The sequence below is a fragment of the Meleagris gallopavo genome, chromosome 12 (genome assembly GCF_905368555.1).
Source record: "Meleagris gallopavo chromosome 12, MGAL_WU_HG_1.1, whole genome shotgun sequence".
Classification (NCBI taxonomy): Eukaryota; Metazoa; Chordata; class Aves; order Galliformes; family Phasianidae; genus Meleagris; species Meleagris gallopavo.
The window spans coordinates 11981575-12003473 of record NC_139415.1 but is presented as its reverse complement, the minus strand read 5'-3'; the positions used below and the strand labels follow the sequence as shown (position 1 = coordinate 12003473).

General features: G+C 45.4%; 2 protein-coding genes across 2 annotated transcripts; one reads left to right on the top strand and one right to left on the bottom strand.

Annotated features, from left to right (window-relative positions):
- The first annotated feature begins 258 nt into the window (after nt 1–258).
- On the top strand, nt 259–12688 carry FAH (fumarylacetoacetate hydrolase). Its single transcript, XM_003209517.5, has 14 exons — nt 259–415; nt 2523–2633; nt 3392–3513; nt 4018–4067; nt 4735–4825; nt 5316–5413; nt 5665–5717; nt 6738–6837; nt 7534–7664; nt 8334–8409; nt 8978–9024; nt 10095–10196; nt 10857–10974; nt 12429–12688. Exons 1-14 carry the CDS (start codon nt 335–337, stop codon nt 12506–12508), a joined length of 1260 nt encoding a protein of 419 aa, XP_003209565.2. The 5' UTR covers nt 259–334; the 3' UTR covers nt 12509–12688.
- Nucleotides 12689–16277: 3589 nt separating this feature from the next.
- On the bottom strand, nt 16278–19590 carry CTXND1 (cortexin domain containing 1). Its single transcript, XM_031555326.2, has one exon. The coding sequence runs from the start codon at nt 19588–19590 to the stop codon at nt 19411–19413; it is 180 nt and encodes a 59-aa protein (XP_031411186.1). The 3' UTR covers nt 16278–19410.
- Nucleotides 19591–21899: the final 2309 nt, after the last annotated feature.

The window sequence follows — 21899 nt, the reverse complement described above, 5'->3', positions numbered from 1 at the left end:
CCCCACCTGCAAGGATGGAGCTGCTGAAAGATGGCCCTTGTTTCACATAAGGGTTTATCGAGCAGGAAGAGCCTGTCTGCATGCTGGCCCCGTATCTCGACAGGAGCAGTTACCAGCTGCTGACTCATGCAAACCTCTGGCACTAATTAACTACGGCTGCTGCCAGCAGGATGAGGGGTGGGATGCGGGCAGGGCTGCGATTGGTTTGGGGCTGCGGATGGAGGGTGGGATTTGATGCTGCTGTGCTCCCCCTTTTGACATCTGAAGGGGCTCTTCCTTTGAGGTAGGAACGCAGTGGCCCAGCAGGTCGGGGCTGTCTTTGTGAGCATTCAGCATGTCTTTCATCCACGTGGACAAGGACTCAGATTTCCCTCTGCAAAATCTCCCCTATGGGGTTTTTTCCACAAGGGAGGAGGTGAGTAACAGCGCGTGTTGTCCTTGGGCTGTTGTAATTGTGTGGATCCCGTGAATAGGAGAAACTCCCAGCGATGTGGGATGAGAAAAACCCTTCCAGGTGGTGCAGGTTGCTGATCTGACAGCAGAGCAGGAGCAGCTTTTTGCTTCACGTAGGGCTTCTGGTGACAGCCTCCTCAAAACTGTACTAAAGAATGGAAAGTGTTAATACTTCTGAGGAGCACTTTGGCTGCTGCATCCAATGGTTTTTGTGTAGTTTTGATTATTTTTATTGTTAAATGAATTGTCTCCTGCAATAGCTGTATTTGTATGGGCCGTGTTCTGGCCTTTAGCAGCCTGCTCTCACCAGCTGGGTGGAGTGGTTGCAAGAGTACTAAAGCAGAGCACAGCATGCACATGTTACTTCTGTCTCTGCTGCTGCCCCATTATGGTTTGTTGGGCACAGCGCTGCAGCTAAGTGTTAAATGTGCCAAAGCAAAGCTCAAGCTGCCCAAAGGCTTGAGCCAGCTCTGTTTTGTCGTAGAATCATAGAATGGCCTGGGTTGGAAAGGACCACAATGATCATCTAGTTTCAACCCCCTGCTATGTGCAGGGTCACCAACCACCAGACCAGGCTGCCCAGAGCCACTTGAATGCCTCCATGGATGGGGCATCCACAGCCTCCTTGGGCAACCTGTTCCAGTGCGTCGCCACCCTCTGTGTGAACAACTTCCTCCTCATATCCAACCTAAACCTCCCCTGTCTCAGTTTAAAACCATTCCCCCTTGTCCTATCACTACCCATCCTTGTAAACAGCTGTTCCTCCTCCTGTTTATATGGTCCCTTCAAGTACTGGAAGGCACAATGAGGTCTCCCCAGGGCCTTCTCTAAGCTAAACAAGCCCAGTTCCCTCAACCTTTCCTCATAGGAGAGGTGCTCCAGCCCTCTGATCACCTCAGTGGCCCTCCTCCAGACCCGCTCCAAGAGCTCTGCTTCTTTCTTGTACTGGGGACTCCAGGAAACGTGGCTCAACCTTTTCCAAAGAGGAGAACTCCCAGTTCCTGGGTGCTGAGCCCCGTTAGGCAGCTGCTGACCTGAAACCTGCAGCCACCCCATGCCTCAGAGCAGCTGTAACAGGCCCTGGAAAAAAAAAAGAGGTACCTGGGAAGGAGGGACTGGAGGACTGCGCACTGAAACTTCATTGCTATCTCCTGGTTGCTGCTGTCTCTGCTTATCGATACTGGTTTAAAAAAGAATTTAAGCCCAAAGATTGTGTTTTCTGATCTCATATTTTCCACGGATCAAAACGAGATGGTTCGTTTAATCTTTTCCTAGGTGCATGTGTTGTTATCTAACCAGTCTGGATTATTTTTTCACCTTCAGACTATTCACCAAAGAAAATATTTTTGCTAAGATCTTATTAGAAGGCAGGCAAGGGTTTATGGAAATTATTTGGGGGAACAATGTTTTAAAAATGGCACCATGTCGGCCTGATTTCGAGCTATGGCGGTTGATGTCGTGCACCCCAGTTACAAATTAACCTGATGTGACCTTTAGAGTGCTCTGCAGGAATGTTTGCTGAATAAATCCTTATCGCATTGGGAATCATGCTTAGAAATTAAAGATTAAGAAATATCTCGTTTGGAAATTCAAGGTTAAAAAATAGGTTTAATAGCATGGTTTTTCATCAGTGATTTTTTCCATTAAGAAAAAGTTAGTTTTCCTAATGAGTGTAACCATTCTGTCTCTATTTGCTTAAAGGCATGGGTAGTTGAAATTTGTCTTTGAACGTGGCAGCGTTTCTGAAATCTCCATCCCACAGTGGTGGAGCTGCAGTGTGATGGGCTGTGATGGTCTGTGCTGCTCTGAGCACCAGCATGGTGAGCCCTTCAGGACTGCAGCAAATGAATGGGGGCTTGTTTGTCATCTGTCAGGCAACACAACTGTGGCACTCTCCTACACTGCTTTCCCTGCAGTTAGGATCTGCACCAATGTTCACAAACTGCTGTGACATTAGATCCTGTCCTCATGGATTCAGCTCCCTGTGATTGCTGCCTTCCCCCATGTGCTCTTTGAAGGATTTTTGGCTACAAATGTAAGCTCTTCCCCCCACTCTCACCGCTTTGCAGCCTCGGCGCAGGATTGGAGTAGCAATTGGAGACCAAATTTTGGACCTCAGTGTTATCAAGCACCTGTTTAATGGACCGGCTCTTGCCAAACACCAGCATGTCTTTGACCAGGTATTTATCTTAGTCTATAGTTTGAATTTCTGCGTGCTCTTAAATATGTGCGTGAGAGTTGTTAGCAATGAGCAATGAGATGTAGACAGCAAACTGGGAATGCTGATTTTCATTCAGCACTGAAGCTCTTGGTCCATTTTTAGCCTGGTGTAGTTGCAAAGCAGAAATACAGTGAAGTAATGCCACCCATGTTTTGAGTGATAAGGAGAAGTGAAAGAAACATCCAGAATGAGCAAAGTATTTCCAGTCACCTTAAGGCCTTTTCCATTGAATTGTTAGTGCAGTATAGAGCAGTGCTAGCAGCTTTGGATTTGGATCTAAGGCAGAAACAGAAAAGCAAGTTTCCCAAAGTCCCATTGTGGGGGCCATATGGAGTGGTCTTGGGAAGACTACCAAGATCATCTAGTCTAGATATCAGCTCATGCCCGTGACCACTCTAAATGACCACTCTAAACCATGTCCCTCAGTGCCACATCCCCATGGTTCTTGAACACTTCCAGGGATGGTGACTCCACCACCTTCCTGGGCAGCCTCTGTCACTGCATCGTCGCTCTTTCTGAGAAAAGATTTTTCCTAATATCCAACCGATCTCTGTGACAGGGCACAAATTTGGGGCATCTCATGGGGAACATGGCCAGCACCACTGGCTGTGCTACGCTTAGAGGCAGAGCCTGTGGCTGTGAGGATGCAATGGGGGCATCTGGGGCCCTGGATGTTTTTGTGAAGCAAAGCTCAGTCTCTTATCTATTGCCCATCAGCCCACCCTCAATGCCTTCATGGGGCTGGGTCCCACGGCCTGGAGGGAAGCCCGTGCCCTGCTGCAGTCACTGCTGTCAGCCGCCGAGCCAACGCTGCGGGACAACGCAGGCCTGCGGAAACGGTGAGCCAGCCTGGGCCTGAGGCAGCTGCCTGCCATCTGAATGGGATCCCACTGCTGTTTGTGCCTAATGACAGCTTCAGTGACAGCTTCCCACCCCTTGCTGTGTCTCTGGTTAATCACTTCACTGCCTGCAAATGCAATCACAGAACCATTTGATTGGAAGGGAGCCTTAAGGGCCAACTGGTCCAACTCCCCTGCACTGAACAGGGGCACCTACAGCTGATCAGAGTTTCCAGTTGTCCAAGGGACACCTGCAGCTCCATGCACACCAACCACGGCCTCCACGAGGAAGGTGGCTGTGGGACCTCCAGCCCGTGCCTCCCCCTATCCCAGCAGTGCCCTTGTTTTTATTTCAACAGAAGGGAATCGCTGCAAGGCTTTGCAAAGTAAAATAAAGTTCCAAGCAGCTTCGAGAGATTCTCAGCCCCTTAAGTACTTGTAAACCACTTCAGGGTGAAAGCCACAAACCGTTCTGAGAGCTGAAGTCTTTGTCTTTTATTTCAGGGCATTTGTACCTCAGGCTTCTGCTACTATGCACCTGCCGGCACACATTGGTAAGCTTTGTGGGTTGCCAGCTGTTCAGCTCTGTCCTTTGCTCCTGTCTAAAGGACCTGATTTATTTCCAGGTTGCTCAGACTTAGCATAGCTGTGATGGGGAGTGGGCTTTATAGGAGCCAGAAGTAGCTCGTTGTATGCAGTGAATGGTAGGTGCTGTCTGCAGTGCAAGAATAAAAGTCCAGGGAAGCTCAATATCAGCCAGAAAATTCCTGGATGTGGGTTAAGGGTTGTCCTGCGCCATGAAATCGTTGTCATCAGATTGGCAACACCAAGGGTCTTTGTGGCTGTGATCATCACACACCTTGCTCTCTAGACTCTTCACCATCTTAGTTGTCCTCCTTTGGATGCTCTGATAGTTTTATGTCCTTCTTATGTTACCCAAAGCTACGCACAGCATTAAACGCTCAGTTGGCTGTAAATCGGCTTCCAGCACAACATCCCCCAGCAGAGGGCAGCAGCTGCCCGCCCGCTTCGGCAGGAGCTCCTCTCGTGCAGCCTTGTATCAACAATTCCAAACGCTGCTGAGCGCCTCTGCACCCTTCCCTGCATCCTTCACTGCATCCTTCCCTGCACCCCTCCCCACTCTTTTTATCAGCTTTAGTCCCAGCACACGAGGGGCTTTCCCACCTTTGCTCCACATCCTCTGGGTTTCTATCCATGCAGGAGATTACACTGACTTCTACTCGTCGCGACAACACGCCACCAACGTTGGAATCATGTTCCGGGGGAAGGAGAATGCTCTGATGCCCAACTGGTGGGTTATGAGGGTGGCTGTGTTGTGTGCTCACCCCGTAGGTATATATATATATATATATGCATTTTTAAAGGTCAGGGTAACCCTTCAGCAAAACGTTGATTTCAGTTCACACTGGAGGAATGAGAAACTGCTGTCAAGAGCTTGAGAAAAGAGCCCCAAACCCTGCTTCCCCAACCTGTGCTGGTGCATCTGCACCAACCACAATGAACCTCTGGTTCAAAGGCAGATTTACCTAAGAAACCATGTTCTGCAATTGTGTTCTGGGTTTAATCTCCAAGGAATTAAGCAGAACATTGGCACCGGAATGCATTAGCACGGCTACATGGTTGCAGGATTTTGCTTGTGTCTGTATCTCAGATGGTGCAACTGTTTTTGCCCATCTGTGCAGACCCAGCTCCTCAAAACTTGCACTCTGTGCAGCCCGTGAAGGTGCTTTGGGTGCTGTGCTCCCAGATCTAACCTATACTCTGTGATGTTCTTTCCCAAGGTTGCACCTGCCCGTTGGGTATCACGGCCGGGCATCTTCCGTTGTGGTGTCCGGGACACCCATCCGGAGACCTGTGGGGCAAATGAAACCTGACAACGGTGAGTCCATGACAGGCCTTAAACGTGGTCCCTTACTCCTTTTTTAACTATTGTTTTCCCTGCACATTGCAGTGTAGGGTCTGTGATGTTCCAGTTGGGGTCAAGGCAGAGAGCAAGGGGAAGCCCAGAGCTAAAACTGCCTTGTGTTTGCATGCCAGGCAGCATTGGATGCTTTGTTTCTTCTGTACAGTTTTCATTTTCATTTCTCTGTTTGCTTCTTGCCTATAAAATACTCATTTTTATGCCTACAGATAAGCCTCCAGTGTTTGGTGCTTGCAAGCGTTTGGATATCGAGTTAGAAATGGTAAGATGGGTTTTTTCCCCTGCCATTTTAATAGATAAACATTAAAAAGAGGGAAGAAAAGGTAGGATCAGCTTCTAAAATGAATATTACACGATCCACTTATCCATTTCCTCTGATAACTCCATATAGCAGGCAGTGAATGTTTCTGTGGAGGAAATCTTCCCTTCTGAGGACAGCAGGGCGTTTTAGATCATCTGCTGTTTTGTTAATACAGCTTTGAGACTGGAAACAACTTGTCTGGTCAGACCTGAGCAACCTGGAAGTAAGCACATGGCAGGTTCTCCTATCAGGCACCACAGCCTGTTCCCTGGCCAGCAGTTCCCACTGAGCTGCAGCCAGGATCCTTAGCTGGATGTGGGGGTTTTGGAGGCCCAGAAAGGCTGTGCAGGAGCAGGGGGAGCAGGAATTGCTGCAAGTACAACCCAAGCCACCTCATCCTGGCTAGAAAGCGAAAATCTGTGCTGTGGGATTTGTAATTAAATATCCTTGGACAGTGCATCTTCTTGTGGCTTAGTGTGGTCCTAAAGGAAAGAGCTTTCTAGGGTTCCCTGTTGTGATATATATGGCCTATGTTGTTTTATATGGGAGTAAGAGAGATGCTAGGTCATGGTAAACACCCAGCAAGGACATTTCCCCACTACCTCTTCTCACTGTAGTTTCCCACTGAGCAAAGCAATGACTTTAATTCTCTTTTATCTTCACAGCCCACAGAAAATATGAGTGGCCAATGGCTTGTCTCATTTTGCATTTGATTTGCAAATGGAGGGACTAATTTTTCTCCTTTGTTTTGATACAGTCCTGCTAATGACTGTCTCTTGGAAATGCAAGTCTCCTAAGAGTTTCAAAGTCTTAAGGAGGGGAAGAAAGAGGGAGTAGGTTGTTCCTTGTCTAATTAGTACAGGAAAGGATGCAAAAACCATGTCTTGGCCAACCTCAGTTGTTCTGACATGTAACCCTCTGTGAAGGGGTGAAGTTTTCTACCTTCAGATATTTAACCAACACTTTGATTTTCAACTTCAGGCATTCTTTGTAGGACCTGGCAATAAGCACGGGGAGCCGATCCCAGTCAACAGAGCCCATGAGCACATCTTTGGAATGGTCCTTATGAACGACTGGAGTGGTAACCAGCACCATGGGTGGGGTCACAGCATTATGGGGTGCCCTAGAGATGGATGAATGATGTTTTTTAAAAACACACTGGTGGGCACTGAAACCACTGGATATGTTTGAAAGGGATCAAAATGAAATACTACCTGCATTTCTTAGGCTCTTTCTAAACCCATCTTTGATCAATCAGTAGAACCAGTGACTGCTGCCTAATGAAGATTGATTTACTTATGAAAGAGCTAATATCCATCTAGCAGGGCTCAAGCAGCACTAAGAATAGTGATCTAAACAGAGGATTGATTTCAATGTCAGGATTAGGGAAATAATTTGGCAATCACAAATCCCTCTGCCTATGCAGAGGTTTAAGCACACAAAAGCACTGTTACTGAGGTGAAATGAGCCCTCTGACTGGTGCAGCCCCCTGGCTGGGTGTCACAGTTTAACTGAACTGAGGAGGAAAATATGGTTACGGATGACCCAGCTTGCTTTAATTATCCCTGACTACTTAATGTAGCCGGTCTGAGAACTTCGGTTTGAGAAAGGGATGGAATTAAACCAGAATTTGGGCACAGTGGCTGTAAATTGGTAGTGAGAATGTTTCCAAGTCCACACAGCTCGTTCTATAGCTGTGCAGAGATCTTCTACCAGTGTGAAGGCTGTACAGCCCCAAGTATGTTTAATGGCATTACTTTCAATTTTCCCTTCCTAGCCCGTGACATCCAGAAATGGGAATATGTTCCTCTGGGCCCATTCCTGAGCAAGAGCTTTGGCACAACCATTTCCCCTTGGGTTGTCACCATGGAAGCTCTGATGCCATTCCTGCTGCCAAACCCCATCCAGGTCAGCAAGAGAAAAAGGCTTGAAACTTTGAATGGTTTGGAAGTGTGATTCTGCTTCAAAGACATAAAGAAAGCTTGAGCCGTTTGAATCCAAATGCTGACTGATGCGGCACAACCATGTGGTACCTGCCATCCTGCCCACTCGAGCAGGGCAGAAATATCATCTCCTCCAAAATGTCTTGAAAATGAACTGATCACTGAGCTGCTAGGTCGTGTTTGGTAGTGCTTAGCATCCAGAAAGCAGGAGGGAGAGAAGAGGTTCGTGCCAGAGCACTTTGTTCAAACATCTGTGTTATGTAGAATGTAGTTAAAATGGAAAGAGATAATGAAGTTCTTACAGAGAATTTACCACACTCTCTGAGCAGGCACAGAACAGAGGTGTGCTAGCACTGTATTAGTTTTGGATTAACATCCATGCCAAAAAGATGGAGAGGGCTTTTGGAGCCCAAGTGCAAAAGAGGGAATCTGAATCTGCAGGATATCACATCTGCTCAGAAAGATCCTTAAAAGCATGCGTGTGAGGGCAAGAAAAGCAATAATCTGAACAGTAATAATGGTAAAGTAAATGGAGTGTGCAACACAGCCTGCATTAACAAGAACTTACTGAGATGACACATGGAATTTTTCCTTTTTGCTTGTGTAAACTGTCACATCTTTTATATGATTTTAGGATCCCAAGCCACTGCCCTACCTTCAGGATGAAGAACCCTACACTTTTGACATCAATCTCTTTGTTGCAATAAAAGGTACGGCAATGTGGTGCCAGTTGTAAAGCTGAAATCACCAACTAAGGACTGCAGAGCCCCCCATGTACATGAGGCAATTTGCTCTTGGCTCTGCATTCCTCTTTTCTTGCAAAGCTCTTCACACTCCCTCTTGGCCAACCAGTGATGCACACAGGAGGGAATGCAGCCCACCTGAGGATTGCAGATAATCAACCTTTGATGAGGAGTCCCTGTGGGGGCTGTCTGAATGGGTGGGCAAAAGCTGGGCAAGGAGGGAGCAGAAATTCATGATGTTAGCCCAGCACAGAGCCCAGCTAATGGCCTCACTGAGCAGAAGGTCCAGTTGTTGCCCACATTGTTGCTCATACAGTGAAGGAAATGATCAGAATTGGGTAGCTTGATGTTACGCTAGTGCCATCCATACACTTGTTTTCTGGCCTTCTTAAGGGAATGGAAAATGTTATTTGCTGCTCTGCTGCTAGGGATTGTAATGATAAAAGGAGTCATCCATCTATAAAATGAAAAGACTCTGTCATTCATCCAAAACAAATGAGTTGTTTCCCCGTTTCTTGCGTTTTATTTTCTGCAGGAGAAGGAATGAGCATGCCAACTACTATATGCAGGTCCAATTTCAAGGTAGGACTTTGGCCTCTTTCACTTGCTTGAAATCTTGCTGATGCCATCAGCTCAGCTCTTAGGCAGCTTTAAACACTGATTTTTGCATTAGTCAAAGATCAGGTCAGGTTTGGGTAAGGTTCATAGAATCACAGAATAACATGAGTTGGAAGGAACCCATAAGGATTGTTGAATCCAGCTCCTGGCACCTCAGGACCATCCAAAAATCAGACCATATGCAAACAGAGGGAGAGGAGTGGATGGTAGTGGCAGCTCTTCCCTCCATTGGGATGGGAACTCCCAAGCATTGAATAAGAGTGCAGCTCTTCCTCCTGCTCAGCTTTGAATTTGTGCAAAAGGGCTCTTGCTGTGCCACAGTGGAAGACAGCCTTGCAGTCACAACTTGTACTTCCCATGGGGACACAGCCGTGTGTCCAGGTCTGCTCTGGTGCAGTATGTGGGCTGGTGAACCAGCTGCAGCACTTCAGTCCATTTTGAGTTCACGTTTGGCTCTGTTCATCTATAGTAATTACCTTAATCAGTAAATCAGCAGTCAGCACAGCAGTAATGAGGAGATTTTTCTATAAGCCTGTTAGAATACTAGACCTGATCATGAATCCTGGGCTAGTAGTGCTGGCCTTGAAGAGGAAGATGAGGATAAATGGCATCTAACTGAAAGAGGAGGAATTTTAAGGGGTGAGGTTATATGTTATAATCTGAGTTTATATGCATGCAACAGCTTCTTGATCACCATGGGCATCCTGGTCTAGTACCAGATCTGGAGGTTGGTGGCCCTACCTGTAGCAGGGTGGTTGGAACTTGATGATCCTTGGGGTCCCTTCTAACACAATCCATTCTATGATTCTTTCTATGATTCTATGATCATATAGAAAGCTATCAGCAATGTCACAGTAACTACTAGAAATGCAGCTGTGGGGGTCACTTTCAGGCTGCTGAAGGTTCCTGATTAAATAAGGAAACATCTTTAGGGATCTCCTGACCAGCATCATCCAGAGAATGCGATTCCTTCTGCATAGGTGTGTGACAATGGTTTGTCCTTCGTTGCTTTAGCCTCTTCCTCCTTCCTGCAGCACATGTACTGGACCATGAAGCAGCAGCTGGCACATCACTCCATCAATGGATGCAACCTTCGACCTGGAGACCTCCTGGCATCAGGAACCATCAGTGGGCCTGTGAGTGTTCAAGTGCTGATAGCACCAGTAACAGCTCAGCAGATTTAAAATACTACATCTACAGGCCTAAGTTTGCAAGCTATCATTCTTGTAGGTCAGTAGTTGCAATGTCTGAGTAAGGTACTGGCACTTGCTGAAACATCAAATACAATTGCTCTTCATGCTGTCTTTCAGGCAGCTTCAGGGTAAGTGGTTTCCAAACAGAGATACCTGTCCTTCCATTCTGAGCACCTCTGCAGTGCTTTCTGCTTCCCCTAATTCATTGTGCTGCAGACTGACATTGATGATTTACAAACCTTTGCCTGCTTTGCTTCTGAAGAAGAAAACATAAATAAAACTGTGCAGTGTGGTTACATGAAAGCATGGGTTTTCAGGAGTGCCCCAGATTTGTTTCCATGCTCTCTGTAGCTGTCTCAAGCGGCTTGTAAAGGATTTAGGACCACTTTAAACATACCAGATGAAGCCATGACTGCTTACAGCAAGCAAGGAATTGTAATGCAAAAGCAAAGCAATAAGCCAGTGTATTACCAATGAAGCAAATAAACAGCAAAACTCCATTCTGTGTGTTAATCTATGTATGAATGTGCTTCTAGCAGTAAGTAGCTTAGCAGTAGGACTGTTACTAAAGAGACATTCATCTGTTGATAACTTTTGCTGCAGGAGCCTGAGAGCTTTGGCTCCATGCTGGAACTTTCTTGGAACGGGACAAAAGAAATTCCTCTTGGCCATGGACAGTCTCGTAAATTCCTGCAGGATGGAGATGAAATCATTATAACAGGTAATGGCTGAGAAATGCTCTTAGGCTGTACCTAGGAGACGTTTCCAGGTGTTGTGACAGCTGAGGACATGGCTGTGCTGTGTGTGCACGCATGCAACCCCAGCTCCTTCCATTCCTCTGAAAGAGCTGTGCTTGAGAGCTCTTTCATGCTGGGCTATGGTTTTGTTATTGAGATGCATCTGTCTGCATCTCCCCTAGTGCTGGTGTTTGCAAGAGCATGGGCCACTTTGTTTTCCTTCTGCACTGCAAAGCATTTCCTTCCCAGCCCTTACTGTCTTTATTTAAACTTTTCCTGGCCTCTAGCAATGATCCAGCTACCGACCCTAAGCCTTGCAGGAAAGTTCAATGGGCAAAAGCAACAATAGGACTGTGGCATGTGCTGGCAGGCTACAATTGCCTGCTCTAATTAATGCATTGAAAGCTGAAGGTCTGTTACCGAGCTGTATCACTACCACAGAAATGTTCAACTGGAGAAAACCCAACACAGTAGAGCACCAGGGCATCTAAGTAAAACATGAGGCTGAAGGTAGGTAGGATGCTTACTGGAGCAGTGTTTGTGGTGGTGCTAAAATGGATGAGCTGACAAAATCCAGCACGCTGTATTGCTAGTGCTGCAGGTTGGGTCTGACTGCAGGAATATTGCACATCTCGTTTGTTCTTTGATCACATTCACTGAACTTGCATATTGCTGTGTTTCACCAATAGTCCTGGCCTATTTGAACTTCTTTTTCCCCCACTGCAGTTCTTGAAGTTTTTATTTATCAGTCAGATTTCAAGACTGCTGTACTCTTAACCCCCTTTACACACAGTCTTAAATGTAGCAGCACCTGAATCAGGAGCTGTCGCAGATCACAGCTCCATGATGAGAAGGGAGAGTGCTGAAGGAAGATCAGACCCAGGTTCTCCTTGTACTGAAGAAGGGGTCCCAAGGAACAGCAGTAAGATGAGAGGGAATGGCCTCAAGCTGCATCAAGGGAGGTTCAGGTTGGGTATTAGGAAACATTTCTTCCCTGAAATAGTGGTGAGATATTGGCACAGCTGCCCAGGGAGGTGGTGGGGTCACTGTCCCTGGAGTGTTCAAGAACCATTGGAATGTGGCACTGAGGGATGTGCTCAGTGGGCATGGTGGGGGTGGGTTGATGGTGAGATTATCTCAGCTGTCTTCTCCAGCCTTTGTGATTCTATGACTTTTCCTGATGTCTGACAAGAAGGACCAAACCACAAAGCCTCACTGTGCTCATGGGTTGGGATCCAACTTTAAAAGTGTTCTTGTGTTTGTGCATCTAAAAAGTAATGGAAATATCCTTGCCATAGGATAGCCTCATCACGACATCTCAACATACGCAGGCCTGGGCACGTGCATCTCAAATATCCACATGAGGATAATTCTATTCAATCACGGCAGAACCCCACTGTCCTCACAGTACAACCTGTCTCCTGTTTTCTGCCCCCAGGTTACTGCCAAGGCAGTGGCTACCGCGTGGGATTTGGCCATTGCTCAGGAAAAATCCTCCCAGCTGTATCAGGTCTGTGATGTTTGTGGGAAGGGAACATCCAGGAGGAGGAGTAAAAGAAGGTGGAATGTAAAGGAAAGGAGAAGGAGGACGTCTCCCTCACCTCTCATAGCTGTGCTACTGAACTCAGATTTATTATTTTTATATGACTGATTGGAAACTTACTATTTTTAATTATCAATAAATATCTTCAAGATGAATGTGGCTCTCTGGTGTGATAAGAAAAGTTTTTCTACCCCAGCTTTAAAGTTCTTGGGATGTGAGAATAGGGTGATTTAAATAGAAAGTGAGATTTTTATCTCTTCTACATTAATATTTTTATCACAGCTATAAAAAGGTCTTCAAGTAAACTGAAATATTCCACCGGGTTGGTGATACCGCAGAGCTTAAATCCTGGCTTCTTTTTTTTCGCAGTGTTCATCTTCTGGAGGTAAAACCCCAAAAGTGGGTGCTAAAACCTGAGAACCATTTGGAGGAAGATTGCTGAATCTTCCCCCTGAACCAACACACAAAAACACAAAATTGAACGTGATGGTCAATGCAACTGACTGCAAAACAACAGGGTGTTAAAGGAGCAGCCTTTTCAAAAGAGTGAAAACAGAAATTACACTGTACCATAGGGAGGGTGGCAGCCCCAGCATGATGATTTGCACTTTGTCCTCTGTCAGGGAGCAACAGGGGTCCGGGTGCTGGCAGCTCCTTGCAGCGGGCAGCGAACAAAGTACATGGCACTTCTCTCCAGTGAAAAGGGCATCTGCCTCTGTCCCATGGTCTACAAATCAATTTAACACCATGGCCCAGTGCCAAATCACATCAATTAGAAGACATCATTGACTGAAGGAGCTCAGGAGAGCAGATAATGAACTCTGGTATGGTGCAAGGGAATCTTGCCAAATATCTGCTCGGTCCTCCAAGAGAAGGGTCTGATGGAGCTGTGGGTTTCGTGCAAGGACAGCAGTCCCCGGGCTGCGGATGCGTTCCCAGAGCCAGGAGCCCTTTATGCTGGGGCTGGGGGCAGCAGGAGGGCAGGCTATGATCCTGACTTGTGGAGCTGCCTGTAGGAGAGGGTCTGGGTGCACCACCTCCAAACCTAGGTGTCAGGACATGCTGATATTTAATATTACCCTTGGGGGAGTGTGTTGCCTGACCCCTTGGCCAGGAAGAAGGGAAGAGTGAATTTGGAATGAAGATTAATGAACAAATGTGACAGTGCATAAATCATTGCTAACGGGGCATGCTCGCTGAAATGGGATCTCTCCCAGACAGCCTCAGCGTGCAACAATAATAGTCCCTTTCAAGAATGATGCTGGGAGGATCATCCTCAAATCAATTTAAATTTTTCGCTCAAGACATTCCACTGTTGGCAGAAAAACAGCTCCTTGTTTATATTTACAAAAAAAAAAAAAAAAAAGGAATTTTTTGGGGGGCTCTGATGGGTACTCCGAATTGAACTAATAGACAGATACTTATTTTAATGCACTCTGACTTAGATGGCAAATGACCTTGAAGGACAACCACAAGCTGACATATTCCCTCTTGGATTTGGAAACAACTCGTGTGATCCTTAATGCTAAGCTGTGGCAGCCCCATATTTCATCTTGCCATGATGCTACCATCCCATGGAAGCACGGATGGGTTTTGTATGCTGGAAGGAAGGCTACTTTTCTGAAAACTCAGGAACAATCTCTATTGACAAGAGCTGATGGAGATGTCAGGGCAATACATTGCTATTCATGGGTTTTGACCTTGATGCAAGTCATTTGGCAGCCAGGAAGGACTGCAGCATCAGTGCTCTTTGGGTACAGGAATGTCTGTTGGAAACCATTAAAACCATTGTGCAAAGCCAGTGCAGCTACACCTTCCATCCCAGGGATACAAATCCCAGTTCCTGGCCAAAAACCTCTGTAGAATGGTGGGGACAGGCAGGAGGTGACAGGGTGATCCCATAGCCTCACAGGTGCTTCCCAACTTGATTAAATCTGAGAAATCCCAGGTTTCCAGAAATTGATGTTTTCCTTCCCAGAACTCACACAGCTCTCTGAGCAAATTTTGGACATGAGCTGGAGGAAGTCCAAAGCTTTGCTCAGGACAGAGCTCAGAGACATCGACCGCCTGCTGCATGGCCAGAGGCCAAAAGTCCAGCAGATGCTAAAAAAGGAAAGGAATGGTTTTTATGGCCAAGGTGACTTTTTTTCACCTGCAGGATAAAGATGTGGGCTCACGGTGTTGGAGGCATCTCCCCTTGAGGGAGGGCACCCATGAGGGGGAAACTGGTGGGTGGAGCAGGAGGGTGCTTCAGCCCGGGGCCCTTGGTTCAATGCTTACAATGCTTACATCTTGGATCAATGCCTGCACCTGGTGCTGGGAGGAGTTTGTTTCTACAGGGCCATTTAGAGTGGTTTGACCCTCTCTACAAAAAGCTTCCTCTCCAACTCTGGAAGCTTCTACTGCAATTGGATTTGAAGGTGGATCTTTTTGCTTCTGGAGTTTATTGCTTTTGATTCAAGTCTGCTTTCGTTAGATTTATTGTATAGTAGTTTACAACAACAGTGAATTAAGTAAAGCTTTAAAACCAGAGCTCCTCTACTTCGTCACAGCGCTGAGATTGTCACTCAAGTGGAGAAGAAAAAATTCCCCTGTGCATGTTCAGAGGCCTGGAGGAAGGTAAACCCACCCCAGAGGAGTTTGGGGCCATGCGGTGTGGGAAGGGATAGGCCCCTTCCCTGGGTGGAGGAAATGCTCTTTCAGAAGCTGTTCAGGGTTAAGGCAGTGACTTTGTTAGAAGGGATGCTGTTAGTAGGTGATATTTGCATCCACTTTCCTTCTAAGAGGCCATTTCTCAGCCTCAGGATTGCCGCCTCTGCTCAAGGTGCCCACGCTGTCACTGCTATGTGAGAAAGAGATAATTTCTGGGCTCTAAAGTTGATTGAAAGCTCTGGATGTGTTTGGTAGTACGTGAGGGACATGCTGAAGGTGTGGCCCTGTGCTGGGATTGGTCTGAAGATGGTTGCTGCTTGAAAAGCTCATTTGGGTTTTAAACTTGTTTTAACACCCTTCCTTTTTCTTATGGATTCAGTACACTTAATGCAATTTTAATACTTTTTGTTTGATTTTTGATTTCTCCCTGGCCAAGCTTCAGTACAAAATAGGGAGCTTTGTAATTAAGTGCATAACTCAATGCTTCATAATGCTGTTGTGCACTGAGATGAGCCCTGAGAGTAAATGCAACTAGAAGTCTTAAACTGTGCGTGGCCTTAAAAGCACACGTGTGATCAGCGTTTTCCTCCTGGGTTACAAAAAGGAGCAGTGGCCAAAGGGTATCGACTGTTTTTAATGAAAGGTGTTTAAAAAAAAAAAGTGAACATGCAGAATAATATGGATTGCAATAAGGTATTCTCATGGCCACGTTAAGGCATGGTTAAATTTGGGGATTTGGTATCCTTTATTTAGACCAGTTCACCTGGGCTGTGCAGAACCAGAAGAGAGCCATAGAGATTAGTGTGATGGCTGGCAAGGCTGGGCCAGTGGGGTCAGGAGGAAGGGGTGGCCAGGGCTCAGATTTATGCCGATGCATGGAGCTTTTATCCATTCAGGAGCTGCTCTGAGAGCAGCATGGTAACTCCAGCTGCTGCTTCTGGTGCAGGGAGTGGCTTGTTGAGATCTGTGCCTGCCTTGGATCCTTGCAAGTAGTGAACTGCAACACACACAATTTCTTTCCATGTTGAAGCTGTTTATTGCATTAAGTAAATACATCTGCAGTAAGTTTGCATTATTTCCTCTGAGTGCAATTGCCGGTCACATGGCATAATGATTAAAAACAACAGAACTGGCAGAGGCACTTGTTACATGCAGCTGCAATTAGTACTGAGCGATGCAGCCCCTACTAAACTTCCACTGCTCAGGAACGTGGCCCTGCCAACCAGACTCCCAGGAGATGGAGTAACAAACATGTCCTGGATGGCCAGGTCAACCCAGAATGCAAGCAAGGTGAAGCTTCTGCTTTCAGCATGGTGTTTGGTATTGCTTTTAGTTAGAGTGGTGAGGCTGTGTTGGTAACCATTGGTGGAAGGCAGAAATTAGAATATACATATATACATTACAACTATAAAAAACAACCCCACCAATGTTTAGGTAGTCGTAGGAAAAGGTTTGATGTAGGGGAGGCTTTTTGCAAACAGAAAGTAAAATAAAATCTTAAAATGTTTTGTGTAGATGAATGAGGGAGAGAGGGGAGATAACCACAAATATTCTTGTGAAGTGAACCTATTTGCTTCCCCAGCATTCGTAACCCTTTGCTCTCATATGCGTTTCCTTCCCCTGAAGGCTATGTGCTGCTGTCCATGCCCAGCCAAAGGCACAGCACAGGGCTGACTCTGCTCCCTGGGAGTTCGGGGTCTTAAACTTAAGAATATGCATAAATCCTTAGCTGAACAGGGGCTTACTGGTGGTGTGCAGCAAAGCCAAAGCATGCATATTCTCCTTGAGAGGACTGTTGGCACCAGGAGTAGTGTCAAGCACTTTTCTTGCTGTGTCAGTTGTGAATATAGCCAGGTAACCTGAAATACAGAAGTCTCTGTAGCCTGGAAATAGTTATTTTACTACTTCTTGCTTTGTATATTCTGTAGCCTCACTGGTATCAAAGTGGAATATGGAACTTAATGACAAAAAAACAGGCTCTAAATGTCAGTGGAATGAAAGCAATGCCCTGTGAGCTGGCGCATTGGTTTCTATGGTATGGATAGGCACGCACATGAATAAGAGACCAGCATATTTGCTCAAAGAGTGTTGGACTTTAACATTCACACTTATAAAACTTCTGTTACTAGTGGTTAATTAGCTAACAGAACCTGAAGCTGAACAGCAGGCTGGTGAGCAGTCTGCAGTGGATAACTGAAGTAGTGGAGATCTCTTGGTAAAGAAGAGCAGGATTAAAGCTGATCCTCAAATCTCCTCCCTCCTGAATGGGCTCTCCTACAGCAGAGATTAGCTGAAATTGTGCAGTTGAGCCTAGGGCAAAAGGTGCATGCAAAGTTTCCATATACCTCATAATCTGCTCTTCTGTAGTCAGTACTCCTTGGAACTCAATGGAATAGGCAATAAAATCAGGTGCAATCAGAATGACTCAGGATGATCTGACCTCAATAAAAGTGCATAGACGTCTGGACAAGCTCTCTGCTGTGGAGATTTTCCCTTCCCTTTTCCCTTGCTGCACATTGAGATTCAGACCTTCCTGTTTAGTTTTACATAAAGAAGTTGTAAATCAGTATCTTATTTTCATGTCTCTATCTAAGGCTCTTCAAGAGCTTATATAGCGGTATGATATAGCTGAAACAGGGCTGGACAAGTTAATTGTATTGTACCAATTTTACATGTTTGAAGATTGAGACAGAGAGAGGGGACTCGTGCAATGGTCAAACAAATCTGTCAGGGTCAAGAATAGCAATCTACAGAGTCTATATCCAGCCTACACTGTTATGTCCTGGTTCCTTGCTCCAACCCCTGTTTCCATCTTTTTTATCTGTTCTATGTTGTCTTATGGCAAGAATGTAGAAAACAAGATGGTGAGGAAGAGGAGAAAATGAAGTATCCTTTTTGCAAATCTGTGCTCTTAGGTCTCGTCTATTCAGTGGTTGCAGTACCTACTCCTGATTGCTTCAGCAACTCTTTATGATCCCTTAAGCCATATGTGTAGACACACAAGGCAGCTGTGGGCAAACCTTAGAACTTAAGAAATGGAGGATGTGGGAAACCTTCAATTACCACTCTTCAAAATGTAAATAATATATTTCCAAAGTTCCCTTTTTCACTTCTTTCATAAAGGCTTTCTTAATGCACTGAGTAAAGGAAATACATAGATAATCACCAAAAACATGGGGAAAAAGTTTTTTTTTTAAAGGTACTGAATTTGTTCGAGGTAGAATGTATGTTCTTGCTACTGTAACTTGGGCTAACAAATCTGACTGTCAAAACTAGGAACGTCTTTGCTTACTGTCTTTAACATCTATGTGCGACCCCACTGAACTGTCTCTGAACAAAGAGATTAATGAAGTTTTGTGTGGAATCGCTCTTTGATAAACACTGCAAGTTCTTTGTAGTTGAAGCCAGTGGTGTCCAAGCTCTGCTCTGTGAACTGTGGTTAGTTACTGAGCTCATGCAAGAAATCGGGCTAATTGATGGTCTATGGCAGATGTCAATATATCTAGTTATCCATGAATAGGATAGAGACAGACCATGCTGCAGAGTCAACCGTAGTCCACAGCCCCCTTGGGAACTGCAGTTTGAGTACTTCTGTGTCTTGATCACTAGAAATATGATGGTACTATGGTGGGGAAGCAAATGGACACTACTTAGTTCACTGAGAATAAACTTGCTCATAGCCGTGGTGCTTTAGTGTTCCTTCTCCTGGGCTGATGACTGCACTAGATAACCTTGTTGGTCTTTCCAGCCCTGATGATTTTATGATTCTACCTAACATTACCTGGGCAGACACAACTGCAAAACTTTGCCTTTCTTCCAAGCGCAAATATAATGACTCAGGAAGGTATTTGAAGCAATCTTGTATTCAGGGAAGACATTCTTATTGCTTTATCAAATTCCAATTTCTGAATAAAGCCCTGAATTTGTGGGAGACGTTGAGAGGGCAAACTGTGCTATAGCTGTATGAAAAGTCTAGAGGACGTTGTGCTACTGAGTTATGTGATGACCATCTTCATTAAGATGAGGGTTGCTGCATAGTATTATTGTGCTTCCAGAATGGCTTGCTGATGTTCTGGTCTATTGAGCAATAATCACATGAACTATTGGCTCTTAGATATATTGCCATCATCCTGCATATCTGAAAATGGCTGTTCCTGCTTGCCTCCCTGATAGGAAGAGGCCTCCTAGATTGCAGCATCTTATGGCTCTGTGTAGTCAAGCCCCCTCAGTCATCCAGGTGCTGCTCCTCCCATGTGGATGTGGGAATAGCACTGTAAGGGTCCATGATGACTTTTGCACAGCGAATTATCATCACAATCAAGAAAAGGCAGAGGAAGACAAAACATGCTAGTGTCAGTCCCTTGTCCACATCAACATATGCGGGCTCTGGGGTGGGTCCCTCCATGGCTCATGCTGCTCCTCATCGGGGTTTATGTTTGCTGCTAACATCATTGAGCACCTGCAAAACAAACAATGTCAGACACTGGGGAAACTCATTACAAGTGGGAACAGAAAAAATATGATGTGTTCTCAGAGGGAAATCAACCTGCTGGAAATCTCATAGCTTGAGCAAAGGGAGGTATGAGCCGGAGAACCCTGACAACCACTTTCTTCATTCAGCTCTGTTTCTTGCTAAAATGTTAGACAATGGAAACAAACGTTAACAAAAGAGAAAGAGGAGTGCACAAGCACCATCCACTTGGAATATCATCTTTTAAGAAGTCCAGACACTGTTCTTGTATCAGCATTCCGCAATCATAAATATATTTCCACTCCTCTGTTAGTGTGAAAGACCAGACAAATGGCAGAGCAGACTGTTTCTATCCCAATTTTCTTCTCTGTCCAAACATTTCCTGTCTCTTACTGGCACAAAGCAAAGTGAAAATTATGCATACTCATTTTCCATAACATTTAATCTCTACTACTTGTAGGTTCTATAGGCAAGAGATGATTTTCAGGAGCAATATTCTTTAAGTAGGTGTTTTATCACCCAGAAAGGTATGGGTGATTATGTGATTCCTACATGAATTATTTTACTTAATGCAGATGTCTGCACTGCTGAAGGTTTCTTTTGACCTTATCTGAATCCTTAAGCAAAATTACTTCAGCAGAGATTGACTCCTTACTGCAGGTATGCTGCTGGATCCTTCATTGGCTGCTGTCTCGGATGGCTTTGGTGTGGCAGTGCTTAAGGAGAGGAGCTGACCTGGCTCACAGAGTGAGTGAGGGAAGTTTCTTGACATGGTCAAAGTGGGAGATGTAAGAATTGAAGGTTTCTCCTATGAAAGAGTAATAATGTTGAATGCCTCCTTCACATGAAAGACAATAACCAGCCATATTTCACTGGGACTAGAGAAGAGAAAGAGAAGATGTTAAACAAGAGAGAAATTTGGGTATCAAATGGTGCAGCTGCTCTCTATAACTGCATCAATGCAGTAAGGAGATCCCAGCCAGCTTTGCCCAGTTCCATCTACAAGGAGCTGCTGCTGCTGGCAGGGCTCTTTCAGCAGCAGTTCACATCTGGCTGGAGCATTGTGTCCTTGCAGCACCTTGTGCCAGCACTGAGTCCCATCTGCCCTGAGAATTCTTCCCAGGGTGAGCTGAGGACCTTTATTTAAAACAAATAAATCACTGTACCTACTTTCATAATTTATTCCCTTTCAAGTTTTCCAATCTCACCACCTCCTAAATCCTACAGGACAAGGATAAATCAGCTGGGCTCTCTAGTCTATTTTAAGCACAAGAACGGCTGGTTTTTATTTTCTGAAAGCTTAGAAAATACTGCAACAGCCAGTCCTGCAGCAGGGAGTTGAAGAGAAGATGAAGTGAATGAAACCAAGCAGCCACTGTATGTGTTAACCATCCTTAGGAGAGAGCAGCAAATATGGGCCAGCAAAATGATCACTAAGGAGTGGGGTAGGATTGTGATGCTCATCTGATCTGACCAGAGGTTTTTAGTCCCCAGAAGTCGCTGTAACTTGTGCTGCCCTGGGGAAGATTGTGCTGCTGCTCCAGAAGTCCCTGCCACCCTATTTGGCTTGAGCTGAGGTCTATGGCAGAAGTGAGCACCAATGGACATTACCAGTTATCTCACACTGTGATGTGGGGCTCTGAGGAAGGGTGAATTCAGTTTGGAATGAAATTTTGGCAACTTTTAATTTGGGGATATGGGGGGATTTTGATCACTCTCTGGTTAGAAGGCTTTGTAGTTCCCTGCCGAGTCCCTAGTGCTGAGAAAATAGTACTGTGGATTTAATACTGAAATAACAGTTCTGTAGAAGCTTGTATACCTATTTTGCTAGCCAAGAGATCCTACGTTATAACTTAATTCATTGAGCAGGAGTCAAGACTTTGTCAGCAAGGCTGCATACTAAGTGTGGGTGCTTTTGTGGAGTGGAACAAAAAAATTGTTGTCAAAACTACTGATGTAGCCTTGTCCTTATCAGTACTCCTATGAAGGTCCAGTAGGGATGGATTTGATTTTTCCCTACTGACCTCCTGGCTGCGCTATTATTTCACATTAAGTTAACCCCTGCGAATATCAGAACTACCAGTTAGTTTCCATAGATATTGACCTTTGATGAAAATCTGTATTTTCAATTAAGCATGCCTTCTTTTAAAATATTAATAATTTACTCAGTGTTCTGAGACGTCATGGGAAAATCAAACCTCTTGGGTATCTCTTTTCAAATGCCATCACAGAATTTCATTACC